The following is a 15,556-nucleotide window of genomic DNA, read 5'->3' on the forward strand; positions in this document are numbered from 1 at the left end:
AGTAAATGCCCGATGGACAAATGAGAAAAAACGAGATCAGACGGGGGCGCCCAGGCAAGACGCACAAAAAATTGTAAAAGAGACTCTGTGCTACAAGAGGGCTTACCGAGAATAACTTTAATAACTTGTTTCCTTGAGGAAGCTAATGGGGAAGAGGTGTGGGAAGGGACAGACGCTTAAGAAGAAGGGGTCAATGTACACGAGTATGATGACTTCGAACTTCCAAGGTAGCACCCCGGGTCGCACTAAGCAAGGCCGACCCCTCCCTGGGGTCAGACGCCCAGGTGGCCCTCTGGAGCCGGGGCTGGAGGCCCGCTGGGAGGCGAGGAAAGGGTGTGGGTAGCGGGCTTGGAGGAGGGAGTGGACGGGTGAGGCGAGGCCCGGCCCGCCACAGTCCTGCCCCTGGCCCCTGGGAGCTTGCCTCCCTGTGTCCGGGCCAGGCGAGGGGTTAATGCTATGGCCAGCGGGGAGGCCTGGCGGGCCCAGTGGGTTCTGCGGGCCTGGGCTCAGTGGGGCGGGTGGCGCCGCTCGGCCAGGCTCCCGCGGCCCAGCACCTCCCCGCTGAACTGGTAGGTGAGCTTCTTCTTGACCTTCTTGACCTCACCCGTCTTGCCATAGTTGCGCAGGGCACGGGCCATCTTCTGGTAGGTCATTTTCTTGCGGTTCCCCTTCTGGATGCCCCAGCGGTGGGCCAGAGCCTCCTTGTGCTTGGACGAGAACTGGAAGGTGCCCTTGTCCTTGTCCACCCACCAGATGCTGTCCTTCATATCCCCGCTGCGGAGCAGGTCCAGCAGGAACTGGTAGAGGCGGATCTTCTTTTTACTGCCTGCGGGCGGGAGGTGGTCAGCGCCCCAACACAGGGACCCATCCTTACCTCTCCCTGATGGGGGACCCCCTGGGGGACGGTCACTGGGGAAGGACTGAGGGGAAGGGGTGGTCTACGGGGACCCTGGCATTCACACCCGCTCACACCCATTCACATGCAACCCACAGAGGTACAGATGTGCATACGCCTTCCCACGCCCCGTCACAGAGGTGTCTGTGCGTGTTCGTAACACACTCGTGCACGTGTGTTCACCGACACACGAATGGGCACAGACGGTCACAGAGGCTGCACACACTTGGGCTGATGTTCCCACGCTCACAGATCCGGACACACACTCAGCTCTGTGGCATGACTGCTGTGGCCTTGGCTGGGTTGCAGGGGGCATGTAATGGCCAGGGTTGGGGCCAGGCCGGATGACTGGGCTGCCCTACCTGTTTCCCCATGCAGGAGGCCAGGCCCCGGCTCCAAGCCGTCGGCTTCCCCGTCAGACACCTCCAGCGGGGGGCTCTGCCTCTCGCCTTCCTCCTCATCCGAGCTGGGCTGGGCCGGGGACAGGGAGGGGTATGGGAGGCACATCCGGGGTAGGTAGGAGACCTGGAAAGGCAGGGAAAGAGGGCTGAGGTCAGTGAGGCCCAGTTCACAGCTCAAGGCTGCTGGGTAGGGGTCATCCTAGCAAGAGAAGAGGGAGTAAGGAGGGTGAGGAGGACAGCAAGGGGCAAAGATCTAGGAGAAGGCTGGGGAAGTTGGAGGTCAGTCAGGTTACAGGGGTCAGGCAGGGTGAACTCCACACAGGGCGTGGGTTGGGGGGGGGGCAGCGGTTGCTGGAATCCGGCCCACCCTGGGCCCCCTGGTTCATGGCTGCGTGGCCAGAAGAAAGGGTGCCCTTTCCCCAGATGCACAGAGGTGCCGTATGGCCTGGCATTCCTGGGGTCGGGGAGGCACGGCAGAGGGGCCGACAGGTTGGGTAAGGGAGTGAATGGGGCTTCATAAACGGGTGAGAAGAGAGGGAAGGGCCAATGGAGGTCAGTGAGGGGTGGTAGAGGTTAACAGAGGTCACTGATGCGGATTAGGGTCCGTGGGGCTGAGGAGGGTCAATAAAGGGGGTCAGTGGAGACGGGGAGGCCAGTGGAGGTCAGTGTCCAGCGACTCAGATACCGGGTCCATAAGGGGCCAGTGGATGGGGGGGTGCAGTGGGAGTCAGGAGGGCCACCGTGGTCAGGTGGACCAGCAGAGGGTGGGAACTATTGGGGCTCTGTCCATCGCGGGGCAAAGGCAGATAAGGGGTGTGGGGTCACGAGGTCAGTCGGAGGGTCAGGAGGCAGCCGTTGGGGCTCCGGCCGCCGTTGGCGCTGTGGGGCAGGAAGCCGAGTTGAGTAAGAGCCTGTGTCAGCTTCCTGTGAAGCGCCCGTCTCACCACAGCCCGGTCCCGCGGGCCCGGCGGCCGCACGCACCTGGTGGCCGATGCCCGCGTGGGTGGGCGCCATGGGGGTGTCGAGCACGTGCATCTGCTCCAGCTCCATGTGGCGGTAGAGCTGCTGCAGCTGGGGGGGCTGCACGCTCTGCAGCTCCGTGAAGTGGTTCTCGGCGAAGCTCTCGAACTCGCTGTGCACGTGGTGCGGGTGGAAGTCCCAGTAATGGTCTGCAGGGGCAGCCAGGCAGCGTGGGGTGAGCCCGGGTGCACGGGCAGGAGCAGGTTGTCATACCTCTAAATGTCGCGAGGCCGGGCCGTGGGGGGCTGCGATCACAGACCCAGCTGGGCTCCGAGGGGACATGCATGTCTCACCGCCCACCTTGTTACCCACCACCCCCATTTTACAGATGAGAACGCCGAGGCTCCGCCAGGCTGCAGAACATGCCTGCAGTTAGCGGCCCCCGGCCGTGGCAGAGCCCAGACCCGTAGGTCTGAATCCTGGCTCTGCCATTGCTCTCTCTGTGACCACAGGCACATGCACGGACCTCTTCGGCCTCAGCAGACTCACTAATAAGATGGGGATAAGAGTTACTGGGAGGATACAAATGAGTTCCCATGGTAAAAACTCCCAGCCCCAGAGGAGGCCCTCAGGGAATGCCGATCCGCCCTCCACTCCCCTGGAAACCACAGACTGGTTCCTGAGGCCACAGTCCCACGCACACGGTCTTGTCACATGGCCAAGGTGTGATTGCGAAGTCACACGGCTGACATTCCTCACACACCAGAACCTGTCCCGGCCCGGGGCGCTGCCCCTTCAAAGCCATGCCTCTGGGCGGCTGTCTCTGTCTCCCAGCCAGGCTGCCAGGACACCGGGTTTTGCTGGAAACCCCCTCCTAGGTGCTTTCAGAGTCTGCGGTAGGGTGGATTCGAATTTGGGGAACAGCCGCATGCCATCAGGAGCCCTGTCTTGGGACTAGGACATGGTTTCTCTGGACATCTTTTCCAGGAAAAAAAACAAAACAAAACAAAAAAAGTGCCACATGTCTGTGGAGTTCCTGGGGACAATCTGGGGTCCAAAAGAAGATGTGGTGATAAAGTGACAAGAGGGATTTTCTCATGTGACCCAAGAGGGAGTGTCCAAGATGGTAGGCCAAGCCAGCATCTCTGGGATGCTACATGGGGACCATCACCAGCCCCGTGGGTGTCTGTGTGGGTGTGTGTCTGTCTGTCCGTCTGTCTGTCTTTTTTTCTTTCACACAAGCACATACTCATTCACTCACACATCCCCCAAAAAATGACATGTGTTTTTTTGGCTTTGGACTAGTTCTCAGAAGACTTGCTTTCTAATACTGCTCTGTGGGGGCTTTGCTGTGTGACCCTGGACAAGACATTTTGTCTCCCTGAACCTCCAGTTCCCCAATCTAAAAGTCAGAGACCTGACCAGGTAGTTAACAGAGGTCCTGTCCACACATGAAATACCTGAATCCACAATCCAGCCAGCCCACACTCCCACCTCTACAAGGCTGCATGGCACAGAGGAGATAAAATACGTGATTTGAGAGTCAGGCAGAGCTGGGTTCAAATCCCACCTCTGCCATTTACCGCTATGTGCCATTGGGCAGGTCATTGCATGTCTGTAAGCCTCAGTTTCCTCATCTGTAAGATGGGGCTAATAATGACACCATCTCAGTCTTGTGCAGGTTGAACGAGTTAATGCCTGCAAAGTGCTTAGAATAGAACCTGGCACAAAATTCGTTCAATGAACATTACCCACTACTAGTACTAATGTGTCGTTCTAAAGAACCCAGATCAGCACTTGAGCAAATGGCAGATACTTTCATGCATGTTTATCTCCTCTTCCTCCCGCTCCCTGCCACCTGGGTCAGTGGCCCAGAGAAATCATTCTGGGGGGCCTGGCTGTCACTTTCTCCCAGAGGCTAGAGTTGGGGCCTCAGCATTGCCCCACGAGGACAGTGACGGGTTTTGTTCTCCCCTTACTCCCAGTGCCAAACACAGTAGCCACTGAACGAACTTCTTGAACGAGCAAACAGATGAATGAATGAATAAATCCTAGCCTCCTGAGAGCTCTCTCCTACTCTCCTCCACAAAATTATCTAAATCTGAAGGGAAAACAAACCAACACTTCATTTGTACTTTCATCTTGCAGCGAGTTAACGGGACCCAGAGCCTTCCACCTGCCTGGGAGAGTTGGCTCTGTGCTTTAGAGACAGGCGATTTGGGGGGACTCTGGGATTTGGTGAGCCAATCCGGGGTCCTCTTTAGGGGTAGATCCGCCCTCCGACCCCACTCCTGGCCCCTCCCATTTTCGCCTTGCCCACCCAGGTTGCACTGTCCAGATCCTGACAGAATGCCTTATCCTGCCTACCAAACCCCCACCCTCAAACCCACTCCACTTCCAGGATTTGGAGGACCCTGCGTGTGTGCAGCACCCCCACTGTTCTCTTTCCCTCCTGCCCCCCCACCCGCTCTAGCTCCGCATGAGACCCCTGAGCTCACTCTAACGGTCCCAGCCTGAGGCCAGCATTCCCTGGGGGGTCTCAGGCCACCTTCTGCAGAGTCGCTCTGGAGGTCCCACTTGGAGACCCGGGGAATCACTGAGAGGGGAGCTAAGAATTGGAGTTTAACAGTGCCCTAAAGAGGTTCCTTTGCTCACTGAAACTCTGGAACTCTGCCCCAGGGTCCCCTGAAACTGCAAAGGGGACTCGAAGGTTTCAAAAGGCCCAACGGAAACCTCGCCTTTACCCTTGATTTGGGTGGTCAGGCAATTATGTAATAAACGCTGTCTGGTAGGCAGAAACGTTCCTCTGAAGGGACACAATACAAGGAATCCTTCAGAGTGCCAAAGTCAGCACTCCTGGGCTCTTTGGACCTCATTTCTAGAAGACTGTTGGCGAATACATTGCCTTACCCATCACTGGGTTCCCTGGGTCATCCCGCAATATGCCTCCTTAGCACGACCCTGCTCCTCAAAAGAATATAATGGCATGTGCATATCCGCAGTGAGCTCTGGACCCCCCTTTGCATAGCCTGTTAGGCCACCCAACACACAGGGGGCCTCCATCAACATTCGGTCAAACGATCAATAGAAGTTAGCTTTTAACGTGTATTTTTATGTCCCGGACACTATGCTGAGTACTCACACCACATTTCTCATTCCATCTCACCTTAGCTATGACAAGCTCTTTTGCACAGGAGGAAACTATGACTCGAAGACCTTAAGTCCCTTGTCCACACACAGGCATTGGTAAAGTCACCAGTATCTACCTCCAGGGACTGAACTACCATTACACCGTACGGCTTCTGAGAGACAGGACCATTAACGAAAGCTTTAATGAAGACCCATGGTGCCAATGACTTTGCTGCCTGCTTGTATCCGTCTGTTTGTCACCCATTATTCATCATCTGCCCTCCATCCATCCATCACTCGCCCATCATCCACCCATCCATCACGTATCCATCAGCTAGCCACCCATTCATCATCCGTCATTCCCTTCATCCACCCATCCATCAGCCAGCCAGTCAGCAATAACCCATTCATCCTGATCTCTCATTACCTCCTTTTAAACCAGCTCCCAATCTGGGACCAAAGTCCTACCCACCCATCCCTATTCTTACTCAGTATTTCTGGTGTCCCTAATACTTGTAGGTCACCAGGATAAAAACAAAATGGTATTCCAAACAACTCCACGCATACATAAAACTTAAGCCCTAAAGTGTCATTCAGCTGACCTTATCTTCTTGGAGCAGAAATCCCAGCCTTCAGCCCAGGGATCCCCCCAGGGGAGCAGAAGTAAGATCAAGACAGAGAAGGAAGATGAGGAATTAAGAAGACAAGGGCTGAGAAAAAACTTTAGGAAATCACAGACCACAGGACATGAGCTCCTGAAGCCTAGCCCATCGCTCAGATCAGGGAAAACAGAGGTCCAGAGAGTGTGGAGCTCCAGGCTTCATCACACTTGTTACTCTCTACCTTGTATCCTAATTAGTAAATTTTAGTTATTTCCCCTGTTAAAATAATAAATCTGGGGCACCTGGGTGGCACAGCGGTTAAGCGTCTGCCTTCGGCTCAGGGCATGATCCCGGCGTTGTGGGATTGAGCCCCACATCAGGCTCCTCCGCTATGAGCCTGCTTCTTCCTCTCCCACTNAATAATAATAATAATAATAATAATAAATCTGGTAGGATTTGTGTTTTATTGATCCCACAGTACCTAGCAATGTGCCTGGTGTACGAGAGATGCTTTGTATATATTTATTAGATGGATAGGTACGTGCAAGAGGGCTAGAGGATTTGGCAGGTGAAGAGAAGGACAATTGGAAAGGTGAATGAGTGCACCATTAGATGGGTGTTTGAATACATTGGGGGATGGGCAGAGGGTCAGTGGTATGAAAGGATGAAAGATGGAAGGATGGAGAAGAGACACGCTTTGGAATTCTAGTTCCTTCACCAATCCCCTCACAAAGAGCAAATCCTATCACATCCCATTGCGATGGCTACTATCAAAAAACAGAAACTAACCAGCGTTGGTGAGGATGTGGAGAAACTAACCCTTCTGCACTGTGGGTGGGAATGTAAAATGGGGCAGCCACTGTGGAAAACAATATGGAGGTCTTCAAAAATTAAAAATAGGGGCGCCTGGGTGGCACAGCGGTTAGGCGTCTGCCTTCTGCTCAGGGCGTGATCCCGGCGTTCCGGGATCGAGTCCCACATCGGGCTCCTGCGCTGGGAGCCTGCTTCTTCCTCTCCCACTCCCCCTGCTTGTGTTCCCTCTCTCGCTGGCTGTCTCTATCTCTGTGAAATAAATAAATAAAATCTTTAAAAAAAAAAAAAAATTAAAAATAGAACCACCATTTTATATTATGAGTATTTTACCACAATTTAAAATAATAAGAATTGGGGCACCTGGGTGGCTCAGTTGGTTAAGCGACTGCCTTTGGCTTGGGTCATGATCCCAGGGTCCTGGGATCAAGTTCTACAATGGGCTTCTTGCTCAGCGGGGGAGCCTGCTTCTCCCTCTCCCTTGCCTGATGCACCCCTGCTTGTGCTCTCTCTCTTTGTCCAATAAATAAAATCTTTTTTAAAAAAATAAGAATAGTAAATTTTATGAGCCCTACTTTCAAAATCTACCCCGATCTGTCCACTCCTCTCTGTTTCTACTGCTACCACCCTTGGCCAAGCCACTGTCATCTCTTGCCTGGATTATTACAGGAGCCCCCTCCCAGTGCCTGCGCCCTGTTCTTACCGTGGCCCTCACTCTATCAATTTTCCCACAACCGCCAGAGTGATTTTTTAAAAAGCTTATTCAGTGGAACCACTGAGTTTTCAGAGAAGGTACTAAAAACTTCCAGAGAGACAAAACAAAACTAAACAAGCAGAAACACACACACACACACACACACACACACACACAATAAGGTTACATTCAAAAAAGAGGACATAAAAAGGACAAAAAAAAAAGGATAAAAAAGAGGACTTCAAAGAAAAAACTCTAGTAAGCAGAAGATCGAGAAATGCTTTCAAATGTCTAAGGGAAAATGTGGTTTTCAACCTAGATTTCTGTACACAGCCAAACTACTGTTAACCACGAAGACATGAGAACAAGCAAACAACAAAACCCTACGTCCCACACAGCCTCTCTTAGGACACTCCCATCCACGTTACGCAGCACTCACCATGTGCCAGGCACCGTTCTAAGGATTTCATGTACAGTGACTCACTCAATCTTTAGAGCAATCCTGGGAAGGGGGTACCATTATGAAGCTGAGACAGAGCGGTGAAATATCTTGCCCATGGTTACCCCAGAGAGTAACGGGGCGATGGGGTGTGAATCTCAGCAGCCTGGCTCCAGAGCAAGGGCTCTATCTCTTTGCTACCCCGCCCCTCGTCCTCTTTCTTGGGGACGAGAAAGTACAGGTAATCAAAGTATACCACTTGGCTCAGCTGAGAAATCTTCACATGGTCATAATAATGGAAAATGCAGATATTGATTTTATAAGTTACTTAAGAGAAAGACAAATATTGTATGATCTTACTTATATGTGGAATCTAAAAAACAAAAATATCCCAAGCTTAGAGATGAGGAGATCAGATATGTGGTTGCCAGAGGCTGGGGTCGGGGGAATTGGAGGAACGTGGTCAAAAGGGACAAACTGCGGTTATAAGTGCTGGGGACACAATGTACGATGCGGTGACTGCAATTAACAATTCCGTATGGTGTATCTGAAAGCTGTCAATAGATTAGACCCTCAAAGTTCTCTCTACAAGGAGAAAATCTTGTTTTGTATCTCTAGGAGGTAAAGGGTATTAACTGAATTTGCTGTGGTGACCATTTCACACTCGCTACGTATGTCAGGTCATTATGCCGTGAGCCTTAAACCTACACAGTGTTGTACGTCAGTTATGTCCATGAAACTGGAAAAAAGTTGCTGTATACTCATTTTGAAATGTGTGAAGTGTGAGTGTGTGTGAGTGTGTGTGTGTGTTCTGAATGGCTACAGGCAGAGTCTCATCTTCAATAGAACGAGACAGAACATTAGATAATATCTCAAATTGAAGATTCAAGCTAGATTCCTCTCCACCTAGCACAAAGAAGGTGTTCGGTAAATGCCCATGAATGAATAAATGGACAACGTTCTAAGTCTCCATTTCAAATCATCACGTGTACGTTGACTTAACATTGGACTAGGAAGACTGGAAAAATAGCTTTTCTCCGTCTCTGCTGTGCCACGTATGTCACGGAGAAATGTCTACGGCAAGCTTGAGTAAAAAGCAGCCACTTGCAGAACAGCGTGATGCCACAATTCATCTTGCGGGAATAGAATAGACACTTGCTGTTCTCTCCACCTAGACCATCTTTCTCCTTTGCGTGCACGGTCCTTACCACCTCAAGCTTCCTCAGAGGCCTTCCCTGACCACCCAAGGGAAGGCAGCCCCAACATCGGCGCTCTGCATTACGTGACGTTGCCTTTTATAGGACTTATTATTGTGTGTCTGCTCATGTGACTGCTTACCGGCCCCTCCCTCACCAGACTGGAAGCTCTTGGAGAGCCATGGCCTTGTCTGACTCATCATGGACCCTCCAGTGTCTAGAACAGTGCCCGGCACCCGGCATGTAATCAGAAGCTATGTGGTGAGTGGCCAAGTGGGGGATGAGTGGGCATGTGGAAAGAAGATACATGTTGGAAGGATGAGTGGGTGGCTGCAGGGGTGGGTGGCTGGACGGGTGGGAGGCTGGTTGGTTGCCTGTCACCTCGGTCAGTTGAACTGACGCAGTGGGTCTGGTACAGAGCCCTCTGGGCTTCTCCCACTCTCCCAGTCGCTTCCTCTCTCCTCCCTGGGGGATGTCATAATGCGAACGTACTGCGCCCTGAAAGCTCCCTGGGCCCTGGACTCAGGACCTCGCACATTTCACGCTTGACCTCAGTAGATTGCCACAACGTGACGAGATAAGTGTTTCCATGCTCTCACTTCCATATACGAGGGGCCGGGGCTCCTAAAGGCTGTCATTTGCTGGCTCAAAGGTCACACACTGGTGAGTGATAGACCCAGAACCAGCCCCAGGTCCAGTCCCAGTGCCTTTTTAGTAAGTTTCAACCACCTGAAAACGTAGACACAGAGGACATGCAGGAAGTGGTAGGGAAACGTGGGGTGTCTCTACTCTTGAGTCTTCAGACAGTACCTTCCAAGAGGTATTAGGAAAGGACAGAACAGGGCACCTGAATGGCTCAGTCCGTTAAGCATCTGCCTTTGGCTCAGGTCAGGATCCCAGTGTCCTGGGATCAAGCCCCTCACATCAGGCTCCCTGGGATCAAGCCCCTCACATCAGGCTCCCTGCTCAGCAGGGAGTCTGTTTCTCCTTCTCCCTCTACCCCTCCCCGCTGCACATGCTCTCTCTCTTGCGCGCGCGCTCTCTCTCAAATAAATAAATAAAATCTTAAAAAAAGAGAAAGAAAGGACGGAACAGATGCACAGATCAGCACAGATGGTCAGATTGGCAATTATGGGAGCAGGGGTGCAGGGAGTGGGGGCCAGGCCACCTGGGGACGCCAGAGAAGTTTCTGAAGCAATTGAGGAATGACCAAAACAGGTGTGTCTAATTAGGAGTCATTCCTAGAGCCCCAGCCCAGATACAAGGGACCTGCCTGGGCACTGGGCCAGGAAAGCATAGTCTTTCTCTAAAGTGCTCACTCCATCATCCCCAGCCCCCGGTCTAGCCGGTTTCTAGATGTATGCACACGCCCTCCTATTACAGGAGGGGAAACTGAGGCTGTAACAGGCCCAAAGGAAATGCCCCCAACACCAGTGATACTGAGAAGAGGTTAGGCCAGAAGGGAAACAGGCCCTAAGCAGTCCCAGGCAATGCTGAATTCGTGGGGACCTGGCTGTCCTGCTGCCCGGAGCCACCAGGGGGAGCCAGTCTTCAAGTGCGGAGGGACCTTCCCCGGTTCTGAACTGCTAGGTGCAAGGGTCACCAAGGGCTGCTCTCTAGGTCACGGAGACCCACACTTGATCCTGGCTGGGGGCGCTGGGGAAAGAGGTGGATGAGGGAGACTCTCTCTAAATTGTCCGGCTTTTCCCCAGGAAGGATGCATTGCTTGCAGAACCATAAATAAGCTTGAAAGGATGAAAAAGAAGACCTTTAAAACCTTCCTAGCCCCGGGATTCTGAAAGAAGTCTCTGTGTCCCCACACGCGCACTCGAGGCTCCTCCCCCATCTACTCCCTAGCAGTGGCTCCCAGGTATGGTCTTTATAATCGTTGCCAGTGCTGTGTTCCCAGTGCAACAGTTCGCAGGATCCGGCATCCAGATGTGAGCGTCCTCAGAGGGCCCCGCTGCGGGTGCCATCCCCAGGCGGGCCGTCAGGGAGGGGGGGAGACAGCCAGGCATGAGCCTGAGGAATGGAGCTACAGGTGGGGCTGGCTCCCAGGTGTGAAGCCTTCTCCTGCGGTGGCACCCAGCCTGCCTCTCCCTCGGGGGCTGCAGACATCCCCGTGTCCGCCGCCCAGACTTCAGAACTCCCGGAGAATCCCACAAGGAAGACCTATTCACTAGGCCTTCTCACTGTGCCTCAGGGGTGTCCCATCCATATACCAAGATCCCCTTTGCGTGGCCTGTCCCAGTGCGCTGCCCAGGTCCCACGCCCCTAGTGTGTGTCCCCACCGGCCCTGAATGTGCTCCGGGGTGGAGGCTGGGCCTTGGGATGGGCAGTGAGACTCGGTCTGAAGGACCCCTGGCTCATGCTCCAACCTCACTCCCACACCAGCAAACCAGGTTTGAGCCCCTACGGAATGAGGGGCCCTCAGAGCCTTCCCCTTAATGAGCAGCTCTCAAATAGGGGGGATTCTGTCCCCCAGGGGACATTTGGCAACATGTCGAGACATTTTTGGTTGTCGTGACTGGAGGTACTTCCGGCATCTAATGGGTGGAAGCCAGGGATGCCGCTGGACATCCTACAATGTGCAGGGCAGGCCCCCACAACAGAGAAATTCTCCAGCCCCAAACGTCAAGAGAGGCTGAGAACACAGCAGAGAGCAGGGGCTACACCAATGTGAAATTCACAGTAAGGGAGTAACAACGTCAGAGAAGAAGGGGCGGCTGGGGGAGCAGGAGAGGAAAGCAGGAGAGGCCCACCGGACTGGAGCAGACAGACTGGGGTCCCCTGACCAGCTGTGTGACCTTGTACAAGTCACTTAGCGCCCTGAGCCTCGGCTTCCTTGTTTGTGAAAAGCCACACAGATTGGATCAGAAGATAAATGGGGACGAAGCTGACCTCGGGCCTTGGCCCACCACGATGCTCAGTGACCGCAGGCTGGGGCGTGGGGGGCGTGGGGGGCGGGAGGCCTGGGACTCACCGCTGTGGCTCTCTCCATCGCTGCTGAGATAGGGGTAGTATTCATGCGTTTGGCGCTGGTACAGGTCCGTGTCATAGGGAACCAGGTCTTCTGATGGCTGCTGAGAGAGGAGGCTGTCAGGACTCGATGGTGGCAGGAAAACCCCAGCCAGGTTGTCAGCCTCTGGAATGTTGGGGCCACACCACCCTCCCACACTGAAGGACGGGCATCAGGCCTACAGCCTTCTCTCCGCCTGGAACTGGGAGAGGCCACAGTGGGGACAGGGGGACCCAGGAGAGCAAGAGACTTGGCTCCTGCAGAAAGGGGCTCACAGGGACTCCAAAGGTCAGGGGTCAAAAGAGGACCCAGGCTGAGAGGAGAGCATGGCCTCCCTCCACCCCCTCCCCTACACGGTGGCCCCTCAAGCCTCACTCCCTCTCACACCTGCACCCCCAGTTCCCCGAACTCTCTCAAGTTCACACGGACACACCTTCACCTCCAAACGTACAGATATTTCCCATGACACCCACACTCCCACACATGAACTCACACCCACATGCCTGCCCACACTCACTCTACGGGTCACTCACAGTCACACACGTGTGGTCACATGCACACACACCGTTATACACTCACATTGTAGGCACACTCGGCCACTTGAATGAACACACGTCTCCTCACACTTGCCTCAGGCACCTGTGTTTCAGGCTCATGGCCACTCACATTCTGCTTGCACACCCATCCTCATAGCACACAAACATGTCCTCCTGCCACTGTCACCACAGCCTTTCTCCAGGCCCAAGGCATGCTTGGGGCCCATGATGACCAATGGCCGCTCACACTCATGGGCTCTACTGTGTCACCAGGCAGGCTTGGGGGCCATAGGCCAGCCAGAGCCTTGGTCCTCTCACTCTCCTTCCTCCATCCTCCTTCTGACATACCCACTGGGACAGTCCCTTCTCTTCCTCCCTTCCCTCCTGCCCTCACCCCTCATTCTCCCACCCACCCTGTTCTCCTCTCCCCCTCCTCCCACTCCACCCCTTATTCCTCCCTGTCCTCCCCTCTTCTTCCTCCCCCTTCAGCCCCTCACTCCTCCCTCTCCTCCTCTCTACCCCTCCCCTCCACCCCCTCACTCCTCCCTGTCCTCCTCTCCCCTTCCTCCCCCCCTAGACCCTCACTCTTCCCCATCCTCCCCCTCCAGCCCCTCACTCCTCCCTGTCCTCGTCTCCCCCTCCTTCCTCCTCCACCCCCTCACTCTTTCCTGTCCTCCTCTCCCCCTCCTCCCCCTCCACCCCTCACTCCTCCCTGTCCTGGTGCAGGCACAGGGACAGCACACCCAGTCTTCACAACAGTCATCAGGCCTCTCCCCACCCCCGCAGTGTGTGCCCAGCGATTGCACAACAGCTACTCCGGCCCTCAGGCTTGGGTGGGGGGGCCAGGGTGCCTTGGGAGCCCACCTTCCCAGGAGTAGCCCTGGGGGGTTGGCTGTAGCAGCCCAAGAAGATGCGTCTCCTGCCTAGCTGTGTCTGGAGTCGGGGGGAATGAAAGGTCAAGCGTCAGGGGCAATGTGTTCAAGCTTGTGGGCCTGTGGCTTTCTTAAGGCAGACTTGGATCTTCCTGGGACCACCTCCATCCCCTCCCTGCCTGCCCCCTGCCCCACCTTCTTGGTGGTGGAGGGGGAGGGCGGGACAAAGCTCCGTCTGGAGCGCTGGAGGGAGCTGTCTCCGTCTAGCCAGTGAGAAGGCCGGGAGCCCAGCCCTGGGTCTCCAGCAACGCAGCCCCACAGCAGGATGTCGGGCCTGGCCTGGGGAGCCTCCCGGGGCTCTGAGGCCTGGCTGGGGTGGGGCGGGGGAAGGGAGCTGCCTCTAGGCCGGGAAAGCTGAGTCAGGTGGGCAGGCCCTGCCAAACCCTTCCCGGCTCCCCCAGGGCTCCCCACCCCGGCCAAGTGGGGATGGGGGTGGGAAAGAGAGAGGGAGGGGTCCTCTCTGACGGGCCCAGGTCTGCACCTGCCCGAGGCTGCAACTGTCACGGAGAGCAGGGGCAGTGGGGCTCTGCCCCCTGCCTGCTGCCCTTCCCCGCCAGGGCTCTCCTCGGACTCCTGTTGCTTCACCTCCAGCCCTGGTCCTCATCCCACCCTCAGCCCCTGCCCTCACTCCAGCCTCCTCTCTACCGGCTCCTACCCCAGCGCCCTTGAGCTCAGCCCAAGCTGGGCCCAGCTCCAGCCCTGCCCTCCCCTCCCTGCCCCATGGCCCATGGCCCAACTGCCCCGCTGGTCTCTGCTCTACTTCTTGCTGCTGCCCAGCCCCTGCGGACCTGCCGGCCCCAGGCCCAGACCCTTGGGTCAACAACCATGTCCCCCGTGCCAGGCCCCAGACCAGGCACTGGGGACCCAGACATAAACCAGCCTCCATCTCCAGGAGCACCCGGGCCATGGGTGAGACCTCTGGCCTATTGCCTCCTGCCCTCAAGCCTTTACTGTCCAGGGCCCGGCTTCCCCCCACACCAGTATCCCCATCTCCTCTTCCACCATGTCTCAGCCGCCGCGCTCACCATCCTCAGCCCAGCACCCTGCCCAGGAGCTCGGCCTGCCACCCGAGCCCCATCTATAAATAACCCTTCAGGCCCCACCGATCACAGCCCCACCATGGGCCCAGCCCTCAGCCCGCCAGGGCATGCTCCGAGGAAGCCAATGGCCCCCTTGCTGGGTCTCAGGCCAGGAGCTCCAGGGAGGAAACACCAACTTCCCACTGATAGCGAGCCCGGGAGGGCAGCTGGCTGGCTGGCGGGCTGGTGGGCAGCCGGACGGTCGTCTGAGGGCCGCGGGTCAGACTAGTAGAGGAGTCCCGGTACTCACAGGGGGGACGAGGGGAAACCCTTCCATTTTGCACGCCTGTAACATCCAGCCGAGCTCCGAGCCGGTCAGGTCCCCTGCCTCGGTGGGGGCCAGTGCGGAGCCCCTCAGGATGGGGCGCCCCGTCAGGGGCTGGACGAACTCAGGGCGGGCGCAGGGCTCAGGCCTGCCCCCTGAGCTACAGGAGCCCTGGGTGAGCCCCCTCCCTTGACATTGCAGGGCCAGCGCAAGTTCCTGATTTTATCGAAGGGCCTGCCACTGGGAGATAGTCCCCTTGGGGTGACATCACCGCCCCAGCCCGTTTGCATAAATCTCTTGCACTACATACAGGAAGTCTCAGGCCCGGCTGGGGCAGGTGGTGCTCCAAGGGGCTGGCCTGGGAGGCCATGGGGGCCAGGCCCCCTGCCCAGAGGAAGCTGGAACTGTGAGGGGTGGTCTTGGAGGCTGGGGTAGGGAGAAAGAGTGGGATGGAAGAAGGGTAGCTCCACCACAGGAAGGCCATTGCTGCCCCCAGGCCCTGCTGAGGCCCCCTAAGCCCACAAATGCCCACCGCTCTTGAGATCCCTGTGTGGCCAACAGTCACTTGCTTGGGGGCAGAGCTGGTAGGGGCGGCCTCT

General features: G+C 55.8%; 1 protein-coding gene across 3 annotated transcripts; it reads right to left on the reverse strand.

Annotated features, from left to right (window-relative positions):
* Positions 1–98: 98 nt before the first annotated feature.
* Positions 99–15,193, reverse strand: SPI1 (Spi-1 proto-oncogene). Of its 3 annotated transcripts, none has more exons than XM_011227978.3 (5): positions 14,943–15,193; positions 12,110–12,209; positions 2,278–2,465; positions 1,258–1,420; positions 99–826 (listed from the first exon to the last, which is right to left on the reverse strand). In XM_011227978.3, exons 1-5 carry the CDS (start codon positions 14,985–14,987, stop codon positions 507–509), a joined length of 816 nt encoding a protein of 271 aa, XP_011226280.1. In that variant the 5' UTR covers positions 14,988–15,193; the 3' UTR covers positions 99–506. The 3 variants fall into 3 exon arrangements, with proteins under 3 accessions (XP_011226280.1, XP_002921687.1, XP_034502260.1); XM_002921641.4 differs by having other exon boundaries at positions 12,110–12,206; positions 14,943–15,192; XM_034646369.1 differs by lacking the exon at positions 14,943–15,193 and adding an exon at positions 12,929–12,949 and having other exon boundaries at positions 12,110–12,206.
* Between the last annotated feature and the right edge of the window lie 363 nt (positions 15,194–15,556).

This window comes from Ailuropoda melanoleuca, chromosome 16 (assembly GCF_002007445.2).
Source record: "Ailuropoda melanoleuca isolate Jingjing chromosome 16, ASM200744v2, whole genome shotgun sequence".
NCBI lineage: Eukaryota > Metazoa > Chordata > Mammalia > Carnivora > Ursidae > Ailuropoda > Ailuropoda melanoleuca.

Coding starts and splice junctions, on each gene's coding strand:
- SPI1 (XM_011227978.3), bottom strand. CDS start 14,987: ATGTTACAGGCGTGCAAAATGGAAGGGTTTCCCCTCGTCCCCCCT. Junction 2,466..12,109: donor CGATGGAGAGAGCCACAGCG/GTGAGTCCCAGG, acceptor CTGCCCCTGCAG/ACCATTACTGGGACTTCCAC. Junction 1,421..2,277: donor ACGCGGGCATCGGCCACCAG/GTGCGTGCGGCC, acceptor CTGCCTTTCCAG/GTCTCCTACCTACCCCGGAT.